The sequence below is a fragment of the Phyllopteryx taeniolatus genome, chromosome 9 (assembly GCF_024500385.1).
Source record: "Phyllopteryx taeniolatus isolate TA_2022b chromosome 9, UOR_Ptae_1.2, whole genome shotgun sequence".
In the NCBI taxonomy this organism is placed as follows: Eukaryota; Metazoa; Chordata; class Actinopteri; order Syngnathiformes; family Syngnathidae; genus Phyllopteryx; species Phyllopteryx taeniolatus.
In genome coordinates, this window is record NC_084510.1 from 24,069,433 (window position 1) to 24,094,650 (window position 25,218).

General features: G+C 41.5%; 1 protein-coding gene across 3 annotated transcripts in view; it reads left to right on the forward strand.

Annotated features, from left to right (window-relative positions):
* ppp1r16b (protein phosphatase 1, regulatory subunit 16B) overlaps window positions 1-25,218 on the forward strand; it is a 65,502-nt gene that overhangs the window by 22,411 nt on the left and 17,873 nt on the right. For all 3 annotated transcript variants that reach the window (XM_061785032.1, XM_061785035.1, XM_061785033.1), the window contains exon 3: window positions 21,310-21,380. In XM_061785032.1, the coding sequence (XP_061641016.1) occupies window positions 21,310-21,380 (71 nt within the window). The remainder of the gene's footprint in view (window positions 1-21,309; window positions 21,381-25,218) is intronic.

Genomic DNA, 25,218 nt, shown 5'->3' on the forward strand with positions numbered 1-25,218 from the left:
GGGGAATTAGTGCAGCAGAACATGGGTTAGTTTCACTAAAAACACTGACCAAAAAGCTAATGTTAATATTTTTTTTTGCTTTTGTGACACTTCAAACAATAAAACAAGAAGAAGAAGACTGAGAAAGGGCTTCTGATGGCAAAATAATTCATGAACAGATATATAACTAAGAAACGCGCCGTGAGCCAAGCAGACTCACAGCATAGCACAAGTTGAACGCTTGTGGCTTTTTTTACATGCCGTTCCTCATTCCTTCCGTGAACTAGGCCATCTTTTCTCACAATCCTGACACACACTTTTGACTAATTTTCCCGACACATACTCTGTTTATACCATAAGTACGCACACTCCGTTCAAGTGTGAGGTGCATGTACTTTTCTGAGTTCCAAATTGTTGGTATTTCTCTCCCTCATAATTGACGTGACAAGCCGTGATTCACCGCCGATCTTTATGGTCCACTCAAAAGCTGTGCTGATCCAATCCAAAGCGATGCAACACCACCACCGACAGAGCTGTTCGTCATTACAGTGGTTTACAAACCTGAATTTCAAAGACAAGCTGAGCAAGACCCTCTTACATGCCTACCCTATTGAAAAGTCTACTCGACGATTATACATGTATACATCGGTAGATTCCAGCTGACAATTATAAACGTACACGGCAGTGAATGAGTTACGCATTAAGTATTGGAATGAATACATTCAACAGACGTGTAACACCAGACACCTGATAGAAGATTTCTTGGGTTTGGCGTCTGCTTTGCAATTGCCTTACCACTGATGGCGTGGCTCCATTGATCTGTCTGCCATCAGCTGCCGCATAATGAATGCGACCATGTGAGGATGACTGAGATGAAAGAAAGAGGCAGGATGCAGCCTGGGTGGCAGCTGGACGCTCTTCGGGAGCTTTTCGCATGGTCGATAACCTCACTTGGTCCCCTCGGGTTTCGCCCAAACCCAGACTGAACACAGTTCATAACATGTCATGTAAACGCCTCTAAACATAAGGCTTTCTTTCCTTTTTTTTTTTTTTTTTTTTTTTTTTGCAGAATATGTGGCACGATTTGGAATCAAATGTAACAAAAGAATAGTGCATTAAATGTGGTATAAATATGGTACATTAGAGGTACATGGACCGACCGTTCAAAAAGGAAAGCCGATGGCGGCCAGTGGAATAATGTCAAGGTTACGTGGATTTAAACCAATGGGCATTAGGTAATAAACACAGTTATATACAGTAAATAGACAGTCAAGAAAATTGGATATGCTGTATCTAGTACGCTGTAACCGAGTCTAAAGACCTGCAGTGTAAATCCAGCCTTAGGAGGCTATCGTAATAGTGTCTACATTATGTATGAGTCTGCTGGCTGTATGGAATCACACTAAAGAGGGTCCTTTATAAGAGGGTACGACGGGCGACTCGGAGCTACAGGGAGAGGATGCATCCTGACGTTACACAGATCCTGCGAATCCAACTTGAGAACACAGAAAGGTCCACACTGATGGGATAGTGTAATGGGAATTGCAAAGGGTTTTTGAAAGTACAGACATACAGTACAATGTTTCAAGGTGACAAATTATGAGCAATGAGCAAACTAGTTTTCACAGCGGCATAAGACATCGTCATCATGTGGCACCCGAAGGTTTTTCATGTGGCACCAGAATTTTCTTTTAATTGTTTTATATGTGTGGCCTAGCATTGGTGAGTTTACAGACCATGCCACGTTCTGACTTGGGTAAAACTTCGGGTAATGTCGCTCCCATAGGACATTGAACTCCATTGCAAATCGAGGACCCCCCGTATTCACTATACAGTGGTGCCTTGACATATGAGTATAGTTAGCGCCGTCTCCACAGTTGTTACTCAAAACACGTCTCTCAAATCATCTATCCCCATTGAAATGAAATAAAATGCCATTAAACATCGTGATGTAATGCTGCAATACAATTCAATGTGCTGCTCCTTCTGGTGTGCCTGCCTTGGCCACCGGGAGGCAGATCTGTATAATAGTCATGCAGACACAAACAAGGAAGAATATACTTCTTCTTCTCAAGGGCGCCATCAGGGGATGGCTGGGGGTGGCCACGGCTTCCTCTTTACTTTTGCTTATGTGACTGAATGGCAAGTGGGGTGGCCAACGAGCCATCGGCTAGCCATAGCCAAAGCCGTACTCGCCATTGGCCCTGAAGGATATGAGACAAGGCCACCCCCTCAAAACAAGCTAATTCCAGCAAGACAAATGCCCTAAAGACATCCAATTACAATAGATGTGTCATAATTGCCCAACAGTCGTTTGTGACAAAACTATTTAAAATCAGAGTATGTATGCATCACTGACTCAAAAACATAACTTGGCTAATAGGAAAGTACAACTCCAATTCCAATGAAGTTGGGATGTTGTGTTAAACAAATAAAAACAGAATACAATGATTTGCAAATCAGGTTCAACCTATATTTAATTGAATACACTACAAAGACAAGATATTTAATGTTCAAACTGATAAACTTTATTGTTTTTAGAACAATTGTTTATTGTTTTATGGCTGCAACACGTTCCAAAAAAGCTGGGACAGGGTCATGTTTATTACTGTGTTACATCACACTAATTGTTGAAGCGTTCTATATGGAATTCTTTCTCATCCTTGCTTGATGTACAGCTTCAGCTGTTCAACAGTCCGGGGTCTCCGTTGTCGCATTTTACGCTTCATAAAGCGCCACACATTTTCAATGGGAGACAGGTCTGGACTGCAGGCAGGCCAGTCTAGTACCCGCACTCTTTTGCTACGAAGCCACGCTGTTGTAACACGTGAATGTGGTTTGGCATTGTTTTGCTGAAATAAGCAGGGGCATCCATGAAAAAGACTTTGCTTGGATGGCAGCATATGTTTCTCCAAAACCTGTATGTACCTTTCAGCATTAATGGTGCCTTCACAGATGTGTAAGTTACCCATGCCATTGGCACTAACACAGCCCCATACCATCACAGATGCTGGCTTTTTAACTTTGCGTCCATAACAGTCCGGATGGTTATTTTCCTCTTTGACCTGGAGGACACGACTTCCACAATTTCCAACAACAATTTGAAATGTGGACTCGTCGGACCACAGAACACTTTTCCATTTTGCATCAGTCCATCTTAGATGAGCGTGGGCCCAGAGAAGCCGGCGGCATTTCTGGGTGAAAAATGGCTTTTGCTTTGCATAGTAGAGTTTCAGGTTGCACTTACGGATGTAGCGCCGAATTGTATTTACTGACATTGGTTTTCTGAAGTGTTCCTGAGCCCATGCGGTGATATCCTTTACACATTGATGCCGCCTGAGGGATCGAAGGTCACGGGCATTCAATGTTGGTTTTCGGCATTGCCGCTTACATGCAGTGATTTCTCCAGATTCTCTGAACCTTTTGAGGATATTATAGACCGTAGATGATGAAATCCCTAAATTCCTTGCAATTGTACGTTGAGGAACAAAACTGTTTGACTATTTTCTCACGCACTTGTTCACAAAGAGGTGAACCTCGCTCCATCTTTGCTTGTGAATGACTGAGCAATTCAGGGAAGCTCCTTTTATACCCAATCATGGCACCCACCTGTTCCCAATTAGCCTGTTCACCTGTGGGTTGTTCCAAACAAGTGTTTGATGAGCATTCCTCAACTTTCTCAGTCTTTATTGCCACCTCTCCCAGCTTTTTTTGGGACGTGTTGCAGCCATAAAATTCCAAGTTAATGATTATTTACTAAAAACAATAAAATGTATCAGTTTGAACATTCAATATCTTGTCTTTGTAGTGTATTCAATTAAATATAGGTCGAACAGGATTTGCAAATCATTGTATTCTGTTTTTATTTATGTTTAACACAACGTCCCAACTTCATTGGAATTGGGGTTGTAGTAATACGTATTTTTACTGGTTGAGAAGTGGCAACGTATGGATTGGTAGCATTTATTATCAGTCCTTAACAAACTTTATGCAGAGATCTACAACAGCGTACATGCGCAGAAAGTCAAAATGGCGTTGGTCGTAAACGGAGACTAAACATTGTGAAATATTTTGTATTTTTTGAAGTAACTGCGGCGTGGAAGCATTGCTGCTCTTGTCACAATAAAGTAATTAGTATGTTATTATTTGATTTGTTGTGATTCGAATCTGAAAATTCTGATTCGGCATTCGTTTTTTTCCCGACGGACTTGAGTGCACCACCGAGTCACTACCCGATCGTTCGTAGCCATAGTTCGTAAGGGTTACAAATGTAATTGTCTCACTGTGTTTAACCCTCAAGACACAAACCTCGGTGTCTGGTTGTTATGCCAACAAAGGTTTCAAAAGGATTGTTTTGACTACTTTGTTATGAATAGTGTAGCATGTCGCAGTTTCAGCAGCGCGTTTTCACCATTGACAACACGCTAATTACAACCCACACACCACTGGCAATTATAACATCCAACTCGATGTTGTAGGAGCCTCAACCTAAAATCCATGGTCCATTTTTAGATGCTCACATTTTCTTTTGGTTCACCGCCTGTTTTTCTCCCTTCTTCCTACCATGTCATTAGCATAAAAAAGCACACAGGAGGAGCAAGTAGATTTTAGGCTCCAGCAGCGAGCCAGGCGGCCTCATGGAAGAAGGATTCTTGCTTAGTTATTTGTGTGCAAATGAGCTCTCTCAGGAGCTTTTTGTCTTCTTCTTGTGCCTCCTGTCTTGCTGGAGCGCAGCGGCCCTGCTACCGAGCATATGGCCGCATGCGAGCGGCACTGGAGCAAGGCGTAATCTGACGCAATTAGAACACATCACTTTGCGTAGGACTACTTTGTGGCAACATGGAGACATCGTCGCATTGTTCCTTGATCCATCACGGGTGAAAGTAAAGATCAACGACTTAATTAAGTGATATATTTTATTATTATTCCTAATGGGTTTGGAACTCTGATTAAACCCATTGTTGTTGTTTTGCAGGTTGAAATGACCCATTTAAAAGGGAAGCATAATAGAAAATTGACTTTTTCGTTGCTTTTATACAGTGTTCTCCCACTATATCGTGGCTCATCATTTGCACCCTGCCATACCACTGATTTATTTGTGGAACTTATCCGTCTGGTGCGGAAATCTCAGCTACTGGTATATCACAGAAAACTGTAGTTTAATAATAGTGATATTTTTTCTTACGGTACACCTACTAAGTGTAATGCCCTCGCATGTGGGAAAGGAGAACCGTAGTCACCAATGCATTTTCCAGCCGTTTATTGAACGCCGGGAAAACAGTAAAACACGATGAGCCTCATTAACTAACTGTGGGTAAGCACAGATCTGTGCACACACGTTTGACCCACAAATCTGTGATTCATCAGTATGTTCCTTTTTGGTTTTAGAACATTCTCAGACCCTGCGTACGCACAAATAATGCAGGATCAGCTTTTGAAAAAAACGTCACACACGTTTAACCAAGATGCAACTACAGATGGAACTGCAGTCGTTTATAGAAACAATAATGACTTCAAAGACAAGTGACCCATGATTTGACCGCTAGGCTGGGTGAAGATCCGCCATTTTCAAGCCACTACGTCTAAGTCATAAGATAAGCTTTGAGCTGTACGGAGTTTTGTTTTACGCACAGATAAGCGCAAGTCTCCGATTAGCGGCACATTCTTGATGGCTCGGTGAAGTTGTCGTGGGTTGTTGTGGGTGTTGGGGTGTTTGGTGATGTATACATGGATCCACACAATAATCGACAAATGTAATTCAGCGGCTTGGTGATAAAATGCTGCCTCTAAAAGGGGAAGTAGCGATCCGTGCTGTCGTCAGGGGCACTCACTCGCTGTCTTAGACTCGGGACTTAACGTGAAGTCACCCGTAGCGCTGGCCTTAGTCACCATGGTGACGAAACCCGTACTCCCCATTGGCCCAGTACGACATGAGACAGAGACAAAACAGACAAATGCCCTAATGACATCCAATTGCAATTGATATGTCATAAATTCTCTCTATACAAAGATAACAACGCTCAGTTTTCACTGACGCTGTGGGGGAAGTATTAATTATAGGCAGAGAGTAGTATTAATTATAATGGCTACAACTCCTCCTGAACACCTGCATGCAGAAACAATTCATCAAAACGTGCACAATTGATCAGCTAATTGCCCAGAAATCATTCACCAGAACTTATAGACCATTTGCTGTGTTTGTTTATTATTATTGTGGTCGCAGCTTGTTGTGATGTTGAGCCGTGCTGCATCACACTGAGAGCTGCTTTTCACATCTTGTTAGCATAATTAGCAGCACGAGTGGGGGCAAACTGTACATCAGTAGTGGCTCTACAAAAAGACCCCTGCAGCTGCTGCTGCCTAACACGTTTCTAATGGAATTGGACCACGACCAAACACAAGAGAGAAGCTTGTCTGTTTTAATTATTTCGGCTCTCATAGGATGAACGCCCATATTGTTTACTAGTGTGTAGTATAGTAAAAAAATAGAGCCTCTTTGTTTTTTTTGGTATTATGGCAATTTTCTTTTCCTCTATGCTCAGCTAAGTAGTGATCTGTGGCAACAAGGAACCTGTTTCAAGGAACCTGCCAAAACTGCATGCTCCATGCTCCAGTGGCCTTGCTTCACACCTATAGACCAAACCCCTTCCTCCCACACCAGTATTGGTATTGATTGTTACCCTTAGTTAGTGATTCACGAGTTAATATCGGATTCATAAACAGAAGTTGCTTGAGCTGACACTTTTTGTGTGAAATTTACGACATCTTGCACACTTTCGATTAAAATAAAGATGAGATGAGCAGTTGGTAAAGTCGTTACCTAAAAAAACAAAACGATTAAATATGAACAGTTTGGAGTGTTCTGAAGCAGTGTAAACACGCATTGATTTTTAACGTTTATTTATGTATTTATTTTTTACTGTGAGAGACCCCCCACACTTGGCGAGGAACAGCAAGTGTGTTCTTATTGCTGTTATAGTGTGTGGTGTACTCAAGATGACCAACACAGCACACCGCACACATAACCATAACTAGACTGTCATTGTAACAAGACACAGACATACATGCAATCTACATTATCGTAAATATTGTACAGGTTTTACGTTTAAAAATTTCAGCCATGACTGTTTTCCGAGAAGATCGAGATGGGGGCCTGGGGGGTGGGTGGGTGAAATCACTCTTTGGACACCCCACAAGATAATCGCTCAGGGTAATCCTGAAGAGACATTCGATAATCTGTTTTTTTTTTGCTGATCTTTGATCGGAAGAGGAGGAAAAGTGCTCAAATTTTGTCCTTGATTATCATTTATCTGTGGTCACCTTGCCATGGGCTGTGTTCACGCTTATAATTTGGTTCTCTGGACCAATACCAGGTTTGGTGATATTTTTACTAGCTGAGATGTCGGGAAGAGCTTCATTAATAAATATAAATACCATATTTCCTCAAATAGTGGCCATGCCTCTAATAGGTGTCATGCCCTTATGAGTGATTTACTCAAGATAATTAAGATCCTACCACAAATAGACTTAACTTTTCCCATCTGAAATAAAAACAGCTAGTAAATATGATAATAATATAATCAGTTCATGGATGCTATTGTTCACACATGGACATGAAAAAGTTAACCGCTGATGGCCTTTCAAAGTTGTAAATTGAATTACGAGCTTCTAAGTGAAGATAGCGTTGTATTTTGTCTTTTTTGCTATAGTACTTAGAGTGACTGCAACTACGAGAGACCCTTGTGTATTTGAACATATTTACCAATATGATTCTGATTAAGACACCGTGGAACTGTTGTTCATCATTCGAAATGATGATCATTAAATGCCTAATGTCTACTTTAAAACAGACCATATTGTTTTACAACACATACTGAGCGTACCCTTTGCTATATTCATGAAATCACCGGACTAAAGACGGGGAGCGTTCAGGCAGTTCACGTACCCTTGTCGTGCGGTTGTCATTGACTTGATGCAATGAACATTATGCCACAGTTGATTACTGAAGTGTCATTTGGTGCTTGAAGCCACACCGCCACCAGGACTCGAGATAAGATGTATCCTTGTGCCTGTGACATCTATCACACAGTGTCAGGATTATCATCGTCTGAGTAGCAGTCTTCGCCTGCAGACTGCTGTGGAACAGAGCAGCTATGTTTTAATTATGCTCTGTCAGCCTCAACACTGACACTACTGTATATTCAGCTCCTTTCTCTTTTCCCATCAGCCCTCTGTGATTAGCTTCAATTTTTATGACTTCTCAGGGCAGACTCTAGGCCAACTCAACAATTGTTATTTGATTTTATTTTTTAAACCATCCCCTTCCTCTCATGCTTTGTCTCCATAAATTAACATTCGAGTAAAGACTCCTCCAGACGTTTGCCGCTCTGCTGACTGACACGGTGAGTTTATGTGGCTCAGCTCGGGCAAGAGTGACTGACTCATTCTGCGCACGAAACATCATTTAGGATTACTGAGACCAGACTGACGTTTTTGCTTATTCAGTCGCATCATTTAGCAAATGACTGGCCAGTGTAAATGTGACACATCAGTAACAGCCCGTTTATTATACTCGAGCAGTTCACTGATCCCTTCCGTCATTGTGTCCTTCGCTTTTACAGTCGTTTTCAGCACTCATTTTCATTTCCTTCATTTGATTGCACTCTCATACAATCAACATTATTATCACTGAGCCAGGATGTTTGTTTGTGAGCAGGATTACGCCAACACTTTTTTTTTTTTTTTTAACTATTGCAAGAGTGCCTGATTTTTGACGACAACAACAACGACAACATAGAGTATAAGCACAGTAGAGTGTACACACACTGAGCGACGTTACAACCAATTGGTGGTGCTATGATGGGCGCCATATAGATCGACCAGTAACTACATGAACAGTGACTGAAAACACCGACTGTGATAGTAGAGTCAAACTGTTCAGACTTGGACAGAAACATGAGCCACAGCAAAGCGGAACAGGGCATACCTCACAACCACTTAGTGATGCTACAATGATTGACATGTAGCTTGGCCAATGACGGCATGAACGATGACTGAAAAGATTTGGCCACCGGCATTGGGCCCCGTTTGTCTCCCTGTCTGTTCCACATCCGTCACATTTCCTGGCAGCAACCAGAGTTCTACTTCCATTGGTAACCTGAGGCCAGCATGGCCTCGAGCTACTCAGATGTGGATTTTGCATCATCACAGCTGCCATATTGACCTCGGGCTGGAGGATAATCAGGCTGATTTCTGGGTCTAAAATGCCGACGTCAATCAGGGCGGCGTGTGTGTGTGTGTGTTTTTGTTTTTTTTGGGTGATCTCATCTCCTCCCCAACTATGACCTTATATCAGCGCTCAGTTTGGTCATAGTGACAAAATACACCAAATCAGATCATTTAAATTGAACAATTTTGCCTTAAATGACTCTGCCCCCTTACCCTCCTTTGTAATAGTGAAGGAAAAGCCCCCCCCCCCCAAACACCCCCCCTTGCTGTAATCCCGAAATAGGATTTTGGATTATCTGTCGAGGATTAGGCCTCACCAAACCAAACCAAACCAAACCAGAATGCCTCATTAGTGGGACACAGAGCAGTAATGTTAAACACCAGGAGCACAATAAGCGACTTGTATTCATTGAAAACGTTCGTTTGAAACCTCTTTTTTGTTGAATTTAAAAACTTAGCAAAGTGACTATGACGCTGTTAAAACTATCCATTCAATTTGTCACTCCTAATCTTGACCTAAATCTTAATATTTAAAGAGCAGATTAATGTTTTGCAGAAGAGAAATGTCATTTTTAAAAGGCAGGTTGAATACGACTGATAATCTTACGTGGTTCCATCCTTTTTATTTCTTTAAGACATGCTATGTATGATCTTGTTTGCATCAATGCATCCGTTTATTTTTATTATTATTATTAATTTTCGGCAAGTGTCTCAAATAAATCACATAAATGCCTCTCCCCAAATTCAGCAAACCCCCCCCCCCCCCAAATCAGGGAAGAAATAACAGCAAACACCAATTGCCTCAGTTCATAGACATTCACACAAAGACATTGAAGAGTCAACTGCTCAGCCCATTTGAACCCTGTTCCTAACCAAAACAGCAGCACCTATTGAGGCATGTAAACAGTCTTTCAGATGAATTGTGTGGAGATTTAGGACATGTTGCAAATAAATTCCCCGCACAGTATTAAAGATGCTCTTATGTTACTGTATGAGGACACAGTGTCTTGAAAGTAGAAACTGACCTGGGGTCCCTCCACAATGTTGTGTGTTCATGTTTATGTCTTGGGGACCTAACGACTTATTGGTTCCACCTAGTCTGCCTCAGTTTGTAAAATTTCCTAATGTGGAGACACCGTCTTCATTCCTTCATTGAGGATTAGCATTCTAGTAGACTCTGACCCGTGGCTGCTCCATGATGTTTTGTGTGTCCATGTTCATGTTCCTGATGAGCTAAGCCACTTATGTATTGTTATGCCAAGTCTGTCATGGTCTGTGTTTTGGTTTGGGTTGTGTTTAGTTTTGTTCCATGTTTTCCTGTGTTCCATGTTTGTCGTGTGCTCATTAGGTTGTTGTGTCCACCTGTTCTCGTCTACTTTGTGTCGACCAATCAGCTCTCTCCAGCCACTCGTGTCTTGTCCAGGTGTTCCTCGTTGTCTCGTCAATTTGTTTGTATTTAGTTCCCTGGTTTCTTTCAGTTCTTGTTGGTTCATTGTCGTTGTCACATCTTTGCCATGTCATAGTCGCCAATTGTCTTTATCATTGTGGTATGTCATTTTCCCTTTCTATTCCACATCTTACTCACAGGTCATAGTTTGTTTCCAGTTTTAGATATTCAAGTGTTTCTTTGTTACTTTGATTTGATTATCTGTTGTGGGACTTCGTTCAGTTTTCCCTTTTTGAAGATTAAATAATATTATTTTGAGACTCCCGCACTCCTGCCTTGCCTCCCTGCTTCCCTGCAATTGGGTCCACCATGTTCTTGCCTTGCGTTCCTCGCCTTCGCCCTAACCACGTACATGACAAAGTCAAGCCATTTCCTTATGTGAAGTCGGCACTTTAAGGATCAATTCTAATTCCAGTAGACTCTGACATGAGCTCGCTCTACAATGTTGTGTGTGTCCATTTTTATGTCCTGGGGACATACGCCACCCATTTGTTGTGCCTAATCTACCTCGATTCTTACTGTTTCCTGACATACAAACTGCATTTGAACATCCATTAGCGCTCCAGTAGACTCTGACATGCAGTCAGTCCACAGTGTTCATGTTCATGTTCCTGGAGAGCGATGGCACTTATTTTTCTGACCAGTCCAACTCTCGTCTAGACATTTCCTTACGTGAAGCTGACGTTTTCACAACCATTAGCATTCCAGTAGATGCTGACAAGGTTGCTCCACAAAGTTATGTGGTTCCATGTTTATGTTCCAGGGAGCCAAGACTATTTATTCTGTACAGGTTACTTCGGTGGTAGTCGACGACATCTTTGACGATCAGCATTCCAACTAACTGACGTGGTCGCTCCACAATGTTGTGTGTGCCCATTTAATGTGAAGAAAGAATTTCACTACTGTTGTAGAATGCATACTAGATATAAGTACCTATAGGGATGTGACACATTACAGCTGTATACTGGGAGATAAGCCACTAAAAGCTTTGGCCGGTGCTTGCCTCACATACATGCCTTGACTCACATGTGAATTTAAGTGACATCCCGTTCCTAATCCATAGGGTTCGATATGACGATCTACCCTTTGCAGCGATAACAGCTTCAACTCTTCTGGGAAGGCTGTCCACAAGGTTGATGAGGGCGTTTATGGGAGTTTTTGACCATTCTTCCAGAAGTGCATTTGTGAGGTCACCCACTGATGTTGGACGAGAGGGTCTGGCTCTCAGTCTTTTCTCTAATTGAGGTCAGGAGCCTGTGCAGGCCAGTCAAGCTCATCCACACTAAACTCTCTTATGTCTGTATGGACCTTGTTTTGTGCACTGGTACATGGCCATGTAAGAAATGAAAGAACTGTTCCCACAAAGCTGGGAGCATGGAATTGTCCAAAATATTGGCTCCTTAGTTCGAGTGAAAGGAACCCTGAAGTATTCAGTATATCAAGAGCTTTTGGACAATTCATTGCTCCCAACTTTATGGGAACAGTTTGGGGATGGCCCCTTCCTGTTCCAACATGACTGTGCACCATTGGACAAAGCAAGGTCCATAAAGACGTGAATGAGAGAGTTTGGTGTGGATGAACTTGACTGGTCTGAACAGTCCTGACACCAATCTAATAGATCACCTTTGAGATGAATTAGAGTGCAGACTGAGAGCGAGACCTTCACGTCCAACATCACTGTATGACCTCACAAATGCACTTTTGGAAGAATGGTCAGAAATTCTCTACACACTCATGAACCTTGTGGAAAGCCTTTTCAGAAGAGTTAAAGCTGTTATAGCAGTCAAAAGATGGACCGATGTCAGATTAAACCCTATTGATTGTGAAGGGGATGTCACTTCAGATCATATGCGAGTCAAGACAGGAGAGCGAATACTTTTGGCAATATAGTGTATGTACTTGTCAAGATGGGACTCGCACAGTTTGGCTTGACTCCCTGCTGGCCGAACCATTTTTTTTCCTCCCAGTAATCAGCGGGTGTCAGGCATCTTTATGGTACACAGCTGCACAAGGAGAGACTCCAGAGCCAAGAAGACACAAAACAAACATTTGTCTCCTCGAACTTTATTTAGAACTACTTTATACTCTCTTTGCTGTCCATAGATCAAACGCAAGTCTGGACCAGACTTGGAAACAATACTGTGTCGTGTTCGTTGGCCTCGATGAAAAAACAGTCGGACAATTTTGGAGAGCCATAGTTGTGCTGTCATCAACAAGGGACCATTTATTTCAATCCTCTGAGGGCCTTAGTGAATGTAAAGTATAAAAAAAACAGAAAGCAACACTGGACAAATGTTTTTAAGAGATATGATGTAGGGGTTGTATGGACTAGTCGACTTTACTACTCCATAACGTTTAGTGTGACATAAACTAGTTGCTAATGCCATTTTCTTGGTTGGAGGATGAGGCAGCGACAGGCAACTGCGCAGAAAAAAATTAGTCCGTCATAATTGATTTAAATGTTCTGTTTATTAATATGCTGCTTTAGTAAGCGAGGGAGTACCAGGAAAAGGACAAATAAAGCCAGGATTTCGCTAATCTTTCGGCTCATACTGGGCTGCAACCGTGTTGTCATACTGGCGTGCTTTTATTTTGAAGGCCCTACTTTAGCGGCTACAGGATATTTAAGCCGATGATCCCTGGACCGGCAGCGTCGCATGTTGCCTGCAGTTGTGAATAAAAACTTGCATTGTGCAATATGCCTTGCCAGCTGTTTGAACCCCTTGATACACAATGCAAAACACACGATCAAAGCGGAAGAAGAGCGTAGAATTCTTCCACCGCACACAAAGACGTTTTTTTTCTCTCTCTGGTTGGATCATCACGTGACACGAGCCTTAATCCACCTCACATCGATGCACTTTGTTTTATAACGTGTATGTTCTGTGTAAATTCCGTGTATGACATTGTTCATTGTCGATGAATATAGATTATTCCGAAGCATTCCCTCCTCCTATGATTTCTTTGTACTGTAATGAAAGAAATTGAATCACATCGTCAGCGACTAGTCGATGTCGAAGTTCATCCCATTAGTGTTGACAAGCTTTTTTCCAACATGCTATAAATCCATTTAGATTATACTGAGACATTAATTCACCCAGATTTGCACATTTTGCACAATTTATATTTATCCTGTAAAAAAAAAAAATAATTCACTGGCTCAGTCTCAACATGTTCAACAAAGGTTCATAGAGGTTCTAAACAAGATCAATCGTTTTAATATCTGCCTTTTATGTCATTTTGAAGAATAAAATGCTTTAGCTCCAATTATTATTATGATTATTCATTCATTCATTTTCCATACCGGTTATCCTCACTAGGGTCGCGGCCCTATCCGAGCTATCTTCTGGCGAACACCCTGAACTGGTCGCCAGCCAATCGCAGGGCACATATAAACAAACAACCATCCGCATTCACATTCACACCTACGGACAATTTAGAGTCTTCAATCTACCTACCATGCATGTTTTTGGGACGTGGGAGGAAACCGGAGTGCCCGGAGAAAAAACACGCAGGCACGGGGAGAACATGCAAACGCCACACAGGCGGGGCCGGAATTTGAACCCTGGTCCTCAGAACTGTGAGGCAGATGTGCTAACCGGTCTTCCACCGTGCCGCCTCCAATTTGATTATTCACAGAAAAATGAGTTGAGTTTAGAAGTTAATAAAGTCTGTACACAATGAATTTCAAGGCAAGAGCCATCTTTTTCTGAGGAGGGGAAAAAAAAGAAATCAATTTTTCATTATTCATTCATCCATTTTCTATCCCGCCTCTCCTCATTTGGGTCACCGGTCTTTGGAGTGCATCCTGGACTGGTTGTCAGTCAGTCAAAGGGCACATATAGACCGACAACCCATTCACACCTATGAACAATTTAGAGTCTTCAATGCACCTAACTTATGATTTTGAAATGTGGGAGAAAGCCAGAGTACCTGCAGAAAACCCATGCAAGCATGGGGAGAACGTAAACTCTGCACAGCTGAGATTCGAACTCTGAACCTCTGAATAGTGGGAACTACTAGGCCCCATTTTGATTATTCTGAGAAAAATGACTTGAATTTACACAGACACTCATTCATTTCATCTTGTTAAAACAATTAATCGGTGCAGTCTCAAGATGTTCATCATTTTTAAATATGACTTTACCTTGTTTTGGTAAACTGTCCTTCATACAGTGAGTATTTGTGGATTTAATGTTTTGGGGTTTCAAAAAAACAACAACAACACGTCTAAAGCTTTGTTTGTTTAACGTTTTTAGCATTAGTGTCAAATTCTCTTACGGGCTGCCAGCAGGTTTCCAACAAACGTGCTCTAATCTAACACACTGACTGAAAAGCTTCAGTCTCAGGTACACTTCATTGAGTGTTTGGCACCATGCGAAAATAAAAACACATATCCGCACAGCTAATAACGTCTGGGAATTGCCGGCATGTCTGCAAACATTACCTGAAGGATTTGCTTGCTAATGACACCATTCGTATTATAGAGCGACGCTATCGCATGTTATGTTTATTCTATTTTGTCGCGACCCTCTACATCGTCCTGTCCTGCAGCGACATAGCGTACAATTAACGTCCCTCAACAGGTCATCATGCACAGGATAATTATAAACCGTGGCGGAATGCTAATTATATTGCTGCTCTTCTCCCCGAACGTCCTACTAAAACCAATGTCATTTCCATGCTACTTATGGATGTGGCCTACTTTCTATGCTGCCGAGGAAGGATACTGTACCAAGCCGCGAGAAACACATTCCGATGCACTCTTCTGGTATTGTTGCGGGTTTTGTGCGGAAGAAAAGGTAGCTTGCTTGTGGGGAAACAAATCTATGATAGTATACTATGAGTGGGTCTATATGTGTGTTTGTGCCTTATCTTTACAAAAACTTAAATACCACAATGAAGTGGGGTTCTGGAACAATCGAATGAGCGCAGAATATTTATCTGAATGCCTCCAGTTAGCACCGGGAGCTGCTTTATAAGGCGGGAGAGTATCATATTTCATTTTAAAGAACCATGTTACAAGTATAATCATGCTGCAAAATTGTAATGATGGCTGAACAGCCGATTGATCTGTGACCAGTCCAGGGTTGCCCCATATCACTATCCAAAAATCAGCTGGGATAGGCTCCAGCTCATCTGCCATCTAAAAGACAACAAGCGCTAAAGAAAATGGATGGATGGACCCATGTGCTCTGTGATTGACTGGCGATGAGTCCAGGGCGGAACCCTGCTTCTCTTGCCAAAGGCTATAGAAAATGGATGACGAGACAACACTTGTCCATGATAGTCTTACAGGGTGTCGCTCTCTCAGAGGGATTATAAACAAACCGCAGTGACATTTTAGTCATATAACATAAAGCATATCAGGCGTATCTCAACGGCGTAGTTTAAGCATGTGTGATAGAGGCGGAGTCCGTGGCAGATGTTATTGCCGCACAACAATGATTTACCGCTTCAATATCACAAAGTGAGCTTCTGTGTGGAAAATCGTCGATTCCCGGACTCGCCCATTGCATTATGCATGTTAGCCGACCCTAACTTAGCCTGCCGCTCGTTGCCCGACAGCCGAGAACCCTCGGGAGCGACGCTGTGATTCAGTATCCATCCATGCAATAAAGTGCCCGCCATCTTCTCTCATCTCACCGACAAAATGTTACTGCTTGCATATGACAAGAATACTGTTTCATGTGAAGAAACCTTCCACACCAAAGAGATGATAGAGACTGCTTCGAAAAGGGCAGGCCCTCAAGAGAAAATTAGATGCAATCCTACCTATGACAATCCAAGAAAGATCAACAGTTTGGATTTCAACACACGTTCCTATGGAAAATAATGGAAATAGAATTAAAACCTTCATTAATTGTATTCTAACATTCTAACCTGCCATAAGAATAAATAATGATAAAGTCACCCATGGATATTAAAACATGAGGCAAAGGGGATATGTGCCTTACACGATTTAAAACAAATATATATTTTTTTGCCTTCTTTATTGTCAAACAAGTTGAAAAAAGAAGTTAACCATTGTCAACATTTTCTGCAGCTTAAGGGGCTACAATTCTGGTCAGATTCCAAATTCTATGAATTTTAGGTTGGTGAAAGAGTTCACGCTGTTTTACAGGGGTGTGTAGATTTGTTTATATCCACTGAAAGAACACTACGAGGATGAAGCGTTTGAATAAGTGTTATGACTCGGGGGTCCACAGTGGCACCCGCATTATTGCCTTTGAACTCTCTCTCAGCCCACTTGGGACAGTCCTATCGCTAACGTTAGCACTATTGACAGCGTGCCCCCGTCGAGATAACAGGAAGGAAGGGTGCGCTCCTTTTCCTGTGCCCTTGTTTGTTGACGTATCTTTTTTATCTTTTGGGAAGCATCTTGTCCACCTCCCCTGTCGCTTGGAATTCACCGAGCCCGCCCAGGAAGTCGTGTGCGAGATGTGCACGCTGATTGCTTGCGACGGCAGATAATCGCCATGGTGACTCTTCCGTCTAATGGATTGTTTTTTAAAGATGGGTGTGTGCGTCTGTGTTTACTCATTCTTAAGGGACGGTGGCACAGACTGAAGGAGCTAAGTCACTGTTACTTCAGAATACTTTAACCTTTTAAACTTTTTCTCCAGGGGACATATGATGCAAAACTGCCAAATTCCCTTTTAATGGCTTGTATAGAAATATTTGGGTCTCTGGAGTGCCTGCTCATCCATCAAGTATGAAATTAAACAACCGAGTAAATCATAAAACACAAAGCCAAAGAAAAATCAAAATACATCATGACTAAACCACTTACTATGTTCCCTGTTTGCATATAATAATATTGATAGCCTAGGAGCATATCATGCACTGTCATGACTACAACCATTCTGTTCTGTCTTTGTGTTATATTATTGGTGTCATAGCGGCATATCATGCAATGTCGTGACTTGTGTTCTTTATTTGCCAGTCCTTTTGGTGGCATGGCAGAATATAAAGTACTGTTGTGATTAAACCCCACGTTCTTCATTCGCAACTAGATGTGTAGTCGCATTGGCAGCATGGCAGAATATCATGCACTGTCAAGCCCCTTATGTGCTTAACAGGTTTAATGTTTCTCAAGCAGCTGTGAAGCCTCGAGCCCTCTCACTTTGCTCCAAGTCTCATTTTATAGGACCATTTTTGCCTCACCGCTACATGATTAAAAGTCATGTAATTTCTATTGTATTGAGGCCGTTTAGTTTCTCATATTAAATTGCGAGTCACAAACAAAGCTTTCTAATTGGCATTCTGCATTTTTTCCTATCTCACTGGGATGATTTTGTCTCGCTCACCTGTGTTAGCTACTGTGACTTGAATGTTAGAATTGTTTGTTGCTGTTGTGATGCTTCGAACGAAGGCTCCCGCCCCCTTTCAATTAATACAAATCAGTGTGTGTGTGTGTGTGTGTGTGTGTGCGTATGACAGATAACCTTGTCCTTGGCCATATTAACGACAGACTGACATAGTAGACAGACTCTGTCACACCAGCTCCAATGCAGCTGACTACCAAGCGGAACATACCGGAATTACACAAATAGAGTCCCAGTGGAAGCCCATGAAGCAGAAAAATCTTAAACGAATATAATATCGGAGTATCTATCTGCGGCAGGATGTTGTGCTAAAAAGTAATGCAAGTTTTTTTAGGAGCTGTTCCAAACAGACTAGAGCACTTGTAGCAAAAAGATGCCAGCTCCTCTTAAAGTAAATTAATCCTCAGGCAAAGTCATCTATTTTTACACTATGCATAAAGCCAAAATCACTTATATCCCGAGAACATAGTGATTTTACTCCTTTATGAAAGGTACATGAAAGCAGCTAAAAGCTCCAGAATACATTATTAGGTCTAGAATAATACATCAAATCAGAATACAAAAAAGTTGTATGTATAATGTCTCAAATTGGTTTTGACAGCACGCCGGATCAAAATAAGGAGAATAGCATCTCTGTCGTGGCAACCATAGATCACCAATTTAAGTAGTCTGTACTATTAGCGGACCAGCCCAGACATCTCCCTTGTTAGTGTTCTGTGTAATGCTTGTAAGACGTTTGCTGTACAACTAAAATATTAGATTGACTTATTCAACATCTGAGCATGACCACTGGTTATGATCACTGTAACTGGCTAATATGTGAAAAGAGGCAGGACTTGGGGTTATCGCACGAATCTGCAGCGTTAAAAATAAGTTTTATAAGCCCCCAAAAAAACTTGTATGCCAGGGGAGACAAATCCTGATAATGAGTCCCACTCATTTTGTGAGTGAACATTCGTGGTGGAAAAGGGAAGGAAATTCTGTTTTTGGGACAAGTGGCAGCGTACTATCAGCAAATGAGTGAAAATGTGATACGAGTGACTCAGAGGTTTTTCGAGGTATGAGCTGCCGTTCGACCGTTTATTATTATTATTATTTTTATTATTTTTTTAGCTATGACTTGCTAGCGCAGACTTGAGATACAAGTGCTGTATGGTGCCAGTGAACTCACCAAACTTTACAATAAGCAGCAGTTTGGTAAATAGTGAACAATTAATCAAAACAGGAATCAAGCTGTTTCATGCCACTCCCAGTTGGAAGTTCGTCAAACTAATCATAAAACGAGAAAGAGACAAGGACATCTTGTGTATTTAAAACTGCCAAACAACTGCCTAAAGAAAGGCGAGACTAGCTTAATGCTATTTAGCATATATGTTTAAGCAATGGCTTGATCACAAACGGTTCAGCAACATGTAAGCAGACAATATAACAGTAGTCGCAGTCATATAGTCTATCCTCTGCGACTAATATTAGTGCCAAACTGAGGAGTTCGGAGCGCATTTGAGACATTATGAACCCCACTTGAGTTCTAGGCAAGACATGTCCTGCTGCAATATGATTGGCTGCTGCAAAGAGGCAAGGACTGAGTCAAGTGGGATTCAGAATAACCCCTCAATGACCAGTATACTATTACCTGTCGGTCTCCTACTGCCCCTAGGTCTAAGGTGGGCACATGCAAGGAGCGGCATTTGTTTTGGATGCAGCGTGACAAAAACTGTTTAAATCTTTTTTATTTAATTATGTCGAGTTGCATGTTTTTTTATGAAGTACAATATTATGGAGTGCAATTTGTTTTCCTCATTAAAATACATATTACAACAGTTTTTTTTGTCTTTCTTTGCAAGTCCATTTACAGTGTGCGCCCCAAAATGTTCTGTTTGGGCCCCTAAGATTTTTAGCTTCGGGCCAATTCTGGAGCCCTTTATACAGTGATATGCAGTCTGTATGCAGGAGTGAGTGTTTTTGTATTTGTAGTCTAGTGCATTAGGTCATGAGTGACTACTTAGATGACACACAATAATTATAACATGAAATCCCTCTCATCTCTCATTCTTTGGCCTAATGTTTTTGTGAAAAAAAGAGACAACAGCAGGATGTCAGTAACATCACTTCCTGCTCAGAGGTTTACCTAAGTTCACATTGCTGATTTATTTTCTGTGTATTAGTGGAGGAGGGTTTATCTGTTTTGGCCAGCAGGACGGTAGACTCTATAATCCTATGCGTCATTCCCCCCCCCCCCCCCCAAATAAAAAATAGCCCCACCCACACTGGCAATGCCATCCGGATTTCCCAAGGTCAATTAGGTAACATCCCAGCAGGACTGTTAATTTGAGAGATTGAATTTCCCACAACTGTGATGGACTAATGGAATGAGAGTTGATTGGCAGCTACCCCGGCTGACAAAAGGTTAAGGATGGATCTTGTCACGTCGTTTCATTCCTTCTCATGAGTCCGTCTCCTTACATACTTGCGAATACCACGGCATATCATGCACTGTTGTGACTAAACGCCTAATCTTCGGTATTTGTTACGTGTTGTGCATAGTAACATAGCAGGATATCATGCACCATCCTGACTAAACTGTTCTTTAGTTGTGTATAATATTGTCAGCATAGCAGCTAATCATGCACGGCCCTGACTAAACCCATTATGTTTTTTTGTTTTTTTACTAGTTGTGTATTTGAGTATTGGCGGCATAGCAGCATATCATTCTCTGTCGGGATTTCACCCCTTATGTTCTCTGTGTATAGCGCTATTAGCAACATAGCAGCATATTATGAACTGTTGTGACGAAATCCCATATGTTCTTTATTTGCTACAATGTTGTGTATCAAGCATTATATCATATGCTCTTGTGACCAAACCCCTAATGTTCTTTGTGTAGATTACTATTAGCGGCATAGCAGCATACCATACATACCCTGTAAATTATTTTTTTTACAACCACTTGCTTATAGTAGAATTGGTGGCAGAGCAGCATATCATGCACCATTGTGACTGCACCCCTTATTGTTCTCGTTGTGTATCGAAGTATTGGCAGCAGAGCAGCATAGCATATGATGCACTATCAAAGTGGCTTATTTCGTGAGCACAGAGCCTCTATTTCTCCATATATGTTTGCATACTTTGTGTCAAAATGAACAAAATCAATGAAAACATGATTTGCAATTATATTCATCTCTTAGCCATCACGTAGTTCATTAGCACAAAGCTTGAATTTGCACAGGCGAGCAAATTAATTCAAGCGAATGGGGAGATATACCGTAATAGCAATATTTCTCAGCTGTCAGGTTTCATTCATCATTTCCTCCGTCTGTGTTCCACCAGTGCGCTACTTGCTGAAAAACAATGTGAGCCCAGACCTCTGCAATGAAGACGGCCTCACCGCACTTCATCAGGTGAGACCCAATTATCTTTTGAAAAATTGTTATAGCAAGCCTCATTTGTGTCGTTTTGGCCTCTCCTTGATGCTAAGAGGGAAAGTAAAACCAATTTGTCTCTGAATCCGTGAAACAGCATGTCGAACAACTTACTTTTTCCACAGAAGGTATGGACACATTTTTTTGGCCACTAATGTTTCCTGACCATCTTGGCAATTTTCTGTAATATGTCATCAACGTATATCCTCTTGTTTTGCCTTTCAATGCAGCACCCATACAATCTGTCTAGAGACTTCCAAATTGCTCTAATTTCATAGTCAATTCCCATAGCAAATCAGGTAAAGTGAGTTAATTTGTTCCAGACAACATTGCCACCATAAAACCTTAATTAACTCTGAGCTGAGTGTTTTTTTTTTTTTTAAGTGCATTTGATTTGATTTTTAAACTTTAAAACGAGTCAGTTTGTTGCCCCGCATTATAACAGGAGGGATAAAAGCTCCATTAGCCAAGTCAAATGTCCGGGCTGGACAAACTCTTGTGCTCAAAGGCCAAATCCGATTTTTAAAATAGACAAGTAGGCCAGGTCATTCGTAGATGAGGTTCAAAAAAAACAAACAAAAAAAAAAGTTACAATGTGCATGTAAAATTGTTTATTTTAATAATACAATAACAACTTACTCATTTTAAAAAAAATTATTATTCATGATTTAGTTATCATTAATTACTAGTTATTTATTAAAATAATACAAAATGTTAAATGTGTATGTGCAGTAGGGGTTCAATGACTAGAGCGTCAGCCTCACAGTTCTGAGGACCCGGGTTCATCTCGCATTCCGTGGCACAGCGTGTTGTAAGACGGGACATCGTAGCCAGTCTCCCCAAAATGAAGCATTTCTCTTTTTCACCGTTTCTATTTCACTAGTGCTTTTTATTGTAGTATTTGAGGATGGATGGATATTTTTGCACGTGACCACACTACCGGTCTCATTTTTGGTAAATTATCTCCACACACTTGTAGCATAGCATGCCGCACTGCGAAGTGTTACGACAAAGTTGTAAAGCGATAAAAGTGTTGTGATATGAATGAAGTTCTCATTAGGACACAGTTTTTGCCCGGCGCATAAGATTTTGGTGACAAAGATGGGGCTTCACGTCCCGCTGCTTTCGTTCCTCGCTGCCAGTCCAGCGATGCTCCTGGTATGACTGTAATGACTAGTCTCATCTACAACCAGCTTATTTTTGTACACTTGGACTATATACTATATTTTTGCGATGGCAGCAGACAGCAGCAGACGGCCAAGTCGAAAGTTATCTGTACTGTGTAAGATACTTAAAATAAAATATATTGTTTGATTAATTGATTTTAGGGGGGGGGGAAACCATGCTAAATTAATGCAACAAATATTACAAAACGGACTTGTTAATGTAAAAAGCACAGAGCGGGTTGCATGTGGCCCGCAGGCCATACTTTGCCCACCTCTGCTCCATGTCGATGATGAAACAGAGGGAAATCAAGTCCTATTTTGACTTGGAGGCATTGTGCAGATTACAATAGATGTAGATGTTATTTCATATTGAGGAAATGATTTCAATATTGAGTCAGTCGTGTAGGGAAAGGAAATTGAAAGGTGAACAGCTCTGTTTTCACTCCTTAATGGAGCCATTGCTGGTGCTAATACGTGACTAATATACATTCAGAGCGCTCCCCCAATGTGTTGCCTCGTTTAATCACAAATCAACCTTGCTCTGTTTACAGTCATCAGCGACTAATTGTCCTTTAGTGTGATAATTACAATTGACTTAATGATGATGTAAGGTTGCTATTGGGGCTGCGGGAGCAATGGGCTTGAATGAATGGTTTAACAGACCCCCCCCCCCCCCCCCACCCAATAGAGGCATCCACAAAGTTGTGAAAAAACACAATGTTCTTGAGGTGAGTTGTCTGAGTGCAACAGTGCACAGCATGTGGCACACTCTCGCTGCAGTACTTACAACGCGATGAGCCACTTAGGGAGACGTCGGCGGGCGGCGCGAGAGAGCAGAGGCAGCCTTTTCGTGTCGATTCAAACGGCAGCAGAAATTACGGGTGGAAAGAGGAAGGTGCTTGGAGGCAAATATATGGAGCCATATGCAGGGGCGGACGGGGGATAGCGGGCGTGCTTTGTGCTCGAGAATACCGACAAACTCATCTTCACCAAGAAGAATATGAAAAGCAGAAAAGGAGAGCAGTATTTTAGAATGAGCGTGTTTTTCCAGCCTTGTAAAAATAAGCTTTATACCAAAACTATTATTTGAGTAATAATGGAAATGTGAACTGAACTCCAGGAAAATTTACTTTATAATGTCTTGTTATGTCTGGAGTGCCTGGCCACCCATCTCGTGTGAAATTAAACAACCAAGTACCCAGTACATTTTTTTGTCTGACTTTTTCTTATATTGTGTCTTTGAGCAAGAATTTAGAATGTTGCTGAACAACAATGAAACGCCATCCAGATCTCCAATGTGAAAATGCAAATGTCCAAATAACCCGAGTATTAGAAGCAGTGCGAACTACAATCACTAAAACATATTGTGCAGGTGTACCTAATGGTATGATGGTATAATGTATACATTATACAATGGTATAATGTAAACCTATTTGAATAAAAACAAAAGTGATGGATGGAGAGTGTACAGTAATATTTTTTTAAATCTCATCACTCATCACTTTGTTTATCACTGTTCGGGCCTCGCAGCAGTTTATTTTTATATATATTTTTTTGCCTCATCGAGCACACGTTTTCCCTTTTGGACGCTCCAGATGAATGCTCTCGTGCCCACTGGCAGCCAGTAAGACGCATCGTAAAGAACTCTATCAGTCACCTGCGGCGTGCTTGGTGTTTCACATCACATTGACCTTTAGGTGTTAAATAAGTGTGCGTGTGTGTGTGTACACCATCATCTTCTATTCGGATTGATCAGTCTGTGCATTTTTTTTCCAAAACGGGCACTTTGGCTGTGATTGAACAAACATACATAGACTACATTCACACACACACACACACACGCAGCCTTGGGAATGAAGTGCAGTGATCTCGCTTAAATGAGATGTCACATACATCTCAGCAGTGCTCTTACCTCCCTGATATGAGTTATTCATCAATATATGGCTTCCATGGCCACACACGCACACACACGTTAAAGTACTGACGTTCACCTACATGCCTGTGATGTATTCCCATCCCACCGCTATAACCATAACCATTAACCCGCCAGCCGACCATTGACACTGCCTGTTAAAGTGGTGATTTTCGGGAAATTCAGAGCAGCTCGTTCACAGACTCATTTTCAGTAAAAGGTTGCTCATCAAAGATTTACGTGGTTGTTTAATTCCACACTTGACAGGTGGGCACGCCTTCCACATAAGCAACTATATTAAAAGTACATTTTCCATAATGTTACCAAGGCCTGCAACGATTAATCGAATAACTCCAGTAATTCGATTCTTAAAAAAAAAAAAAAAAAAAAAAATGTAGAAGCGAAATCTCTGCTTCCAAGCTTTGCATGCATCAGCTTTCCACATGGTCTAATATTACTGCAGTCGCAAGCACTACCGCGTGTAGCAATAAATTGGCGGGATGGTGGAAAGTCAGGAAGAAAGAGTCCGTAAAGACTGAATGTCCAAACTTGAAGACCATTTGGCACTTAACAAGGAAGATCAAGTGAAATATGTACAACAGCATGTCAATAATTGACAACACAAGGTAATGTATTGAGGTTACCAAATTTAATATAGCCTACCCTCACTAGTCAGAATGGATTGTAATGCCCCTGCAGGTGGTTAAGGATAGGCACAGCCACCGTTGCACTTTTAATC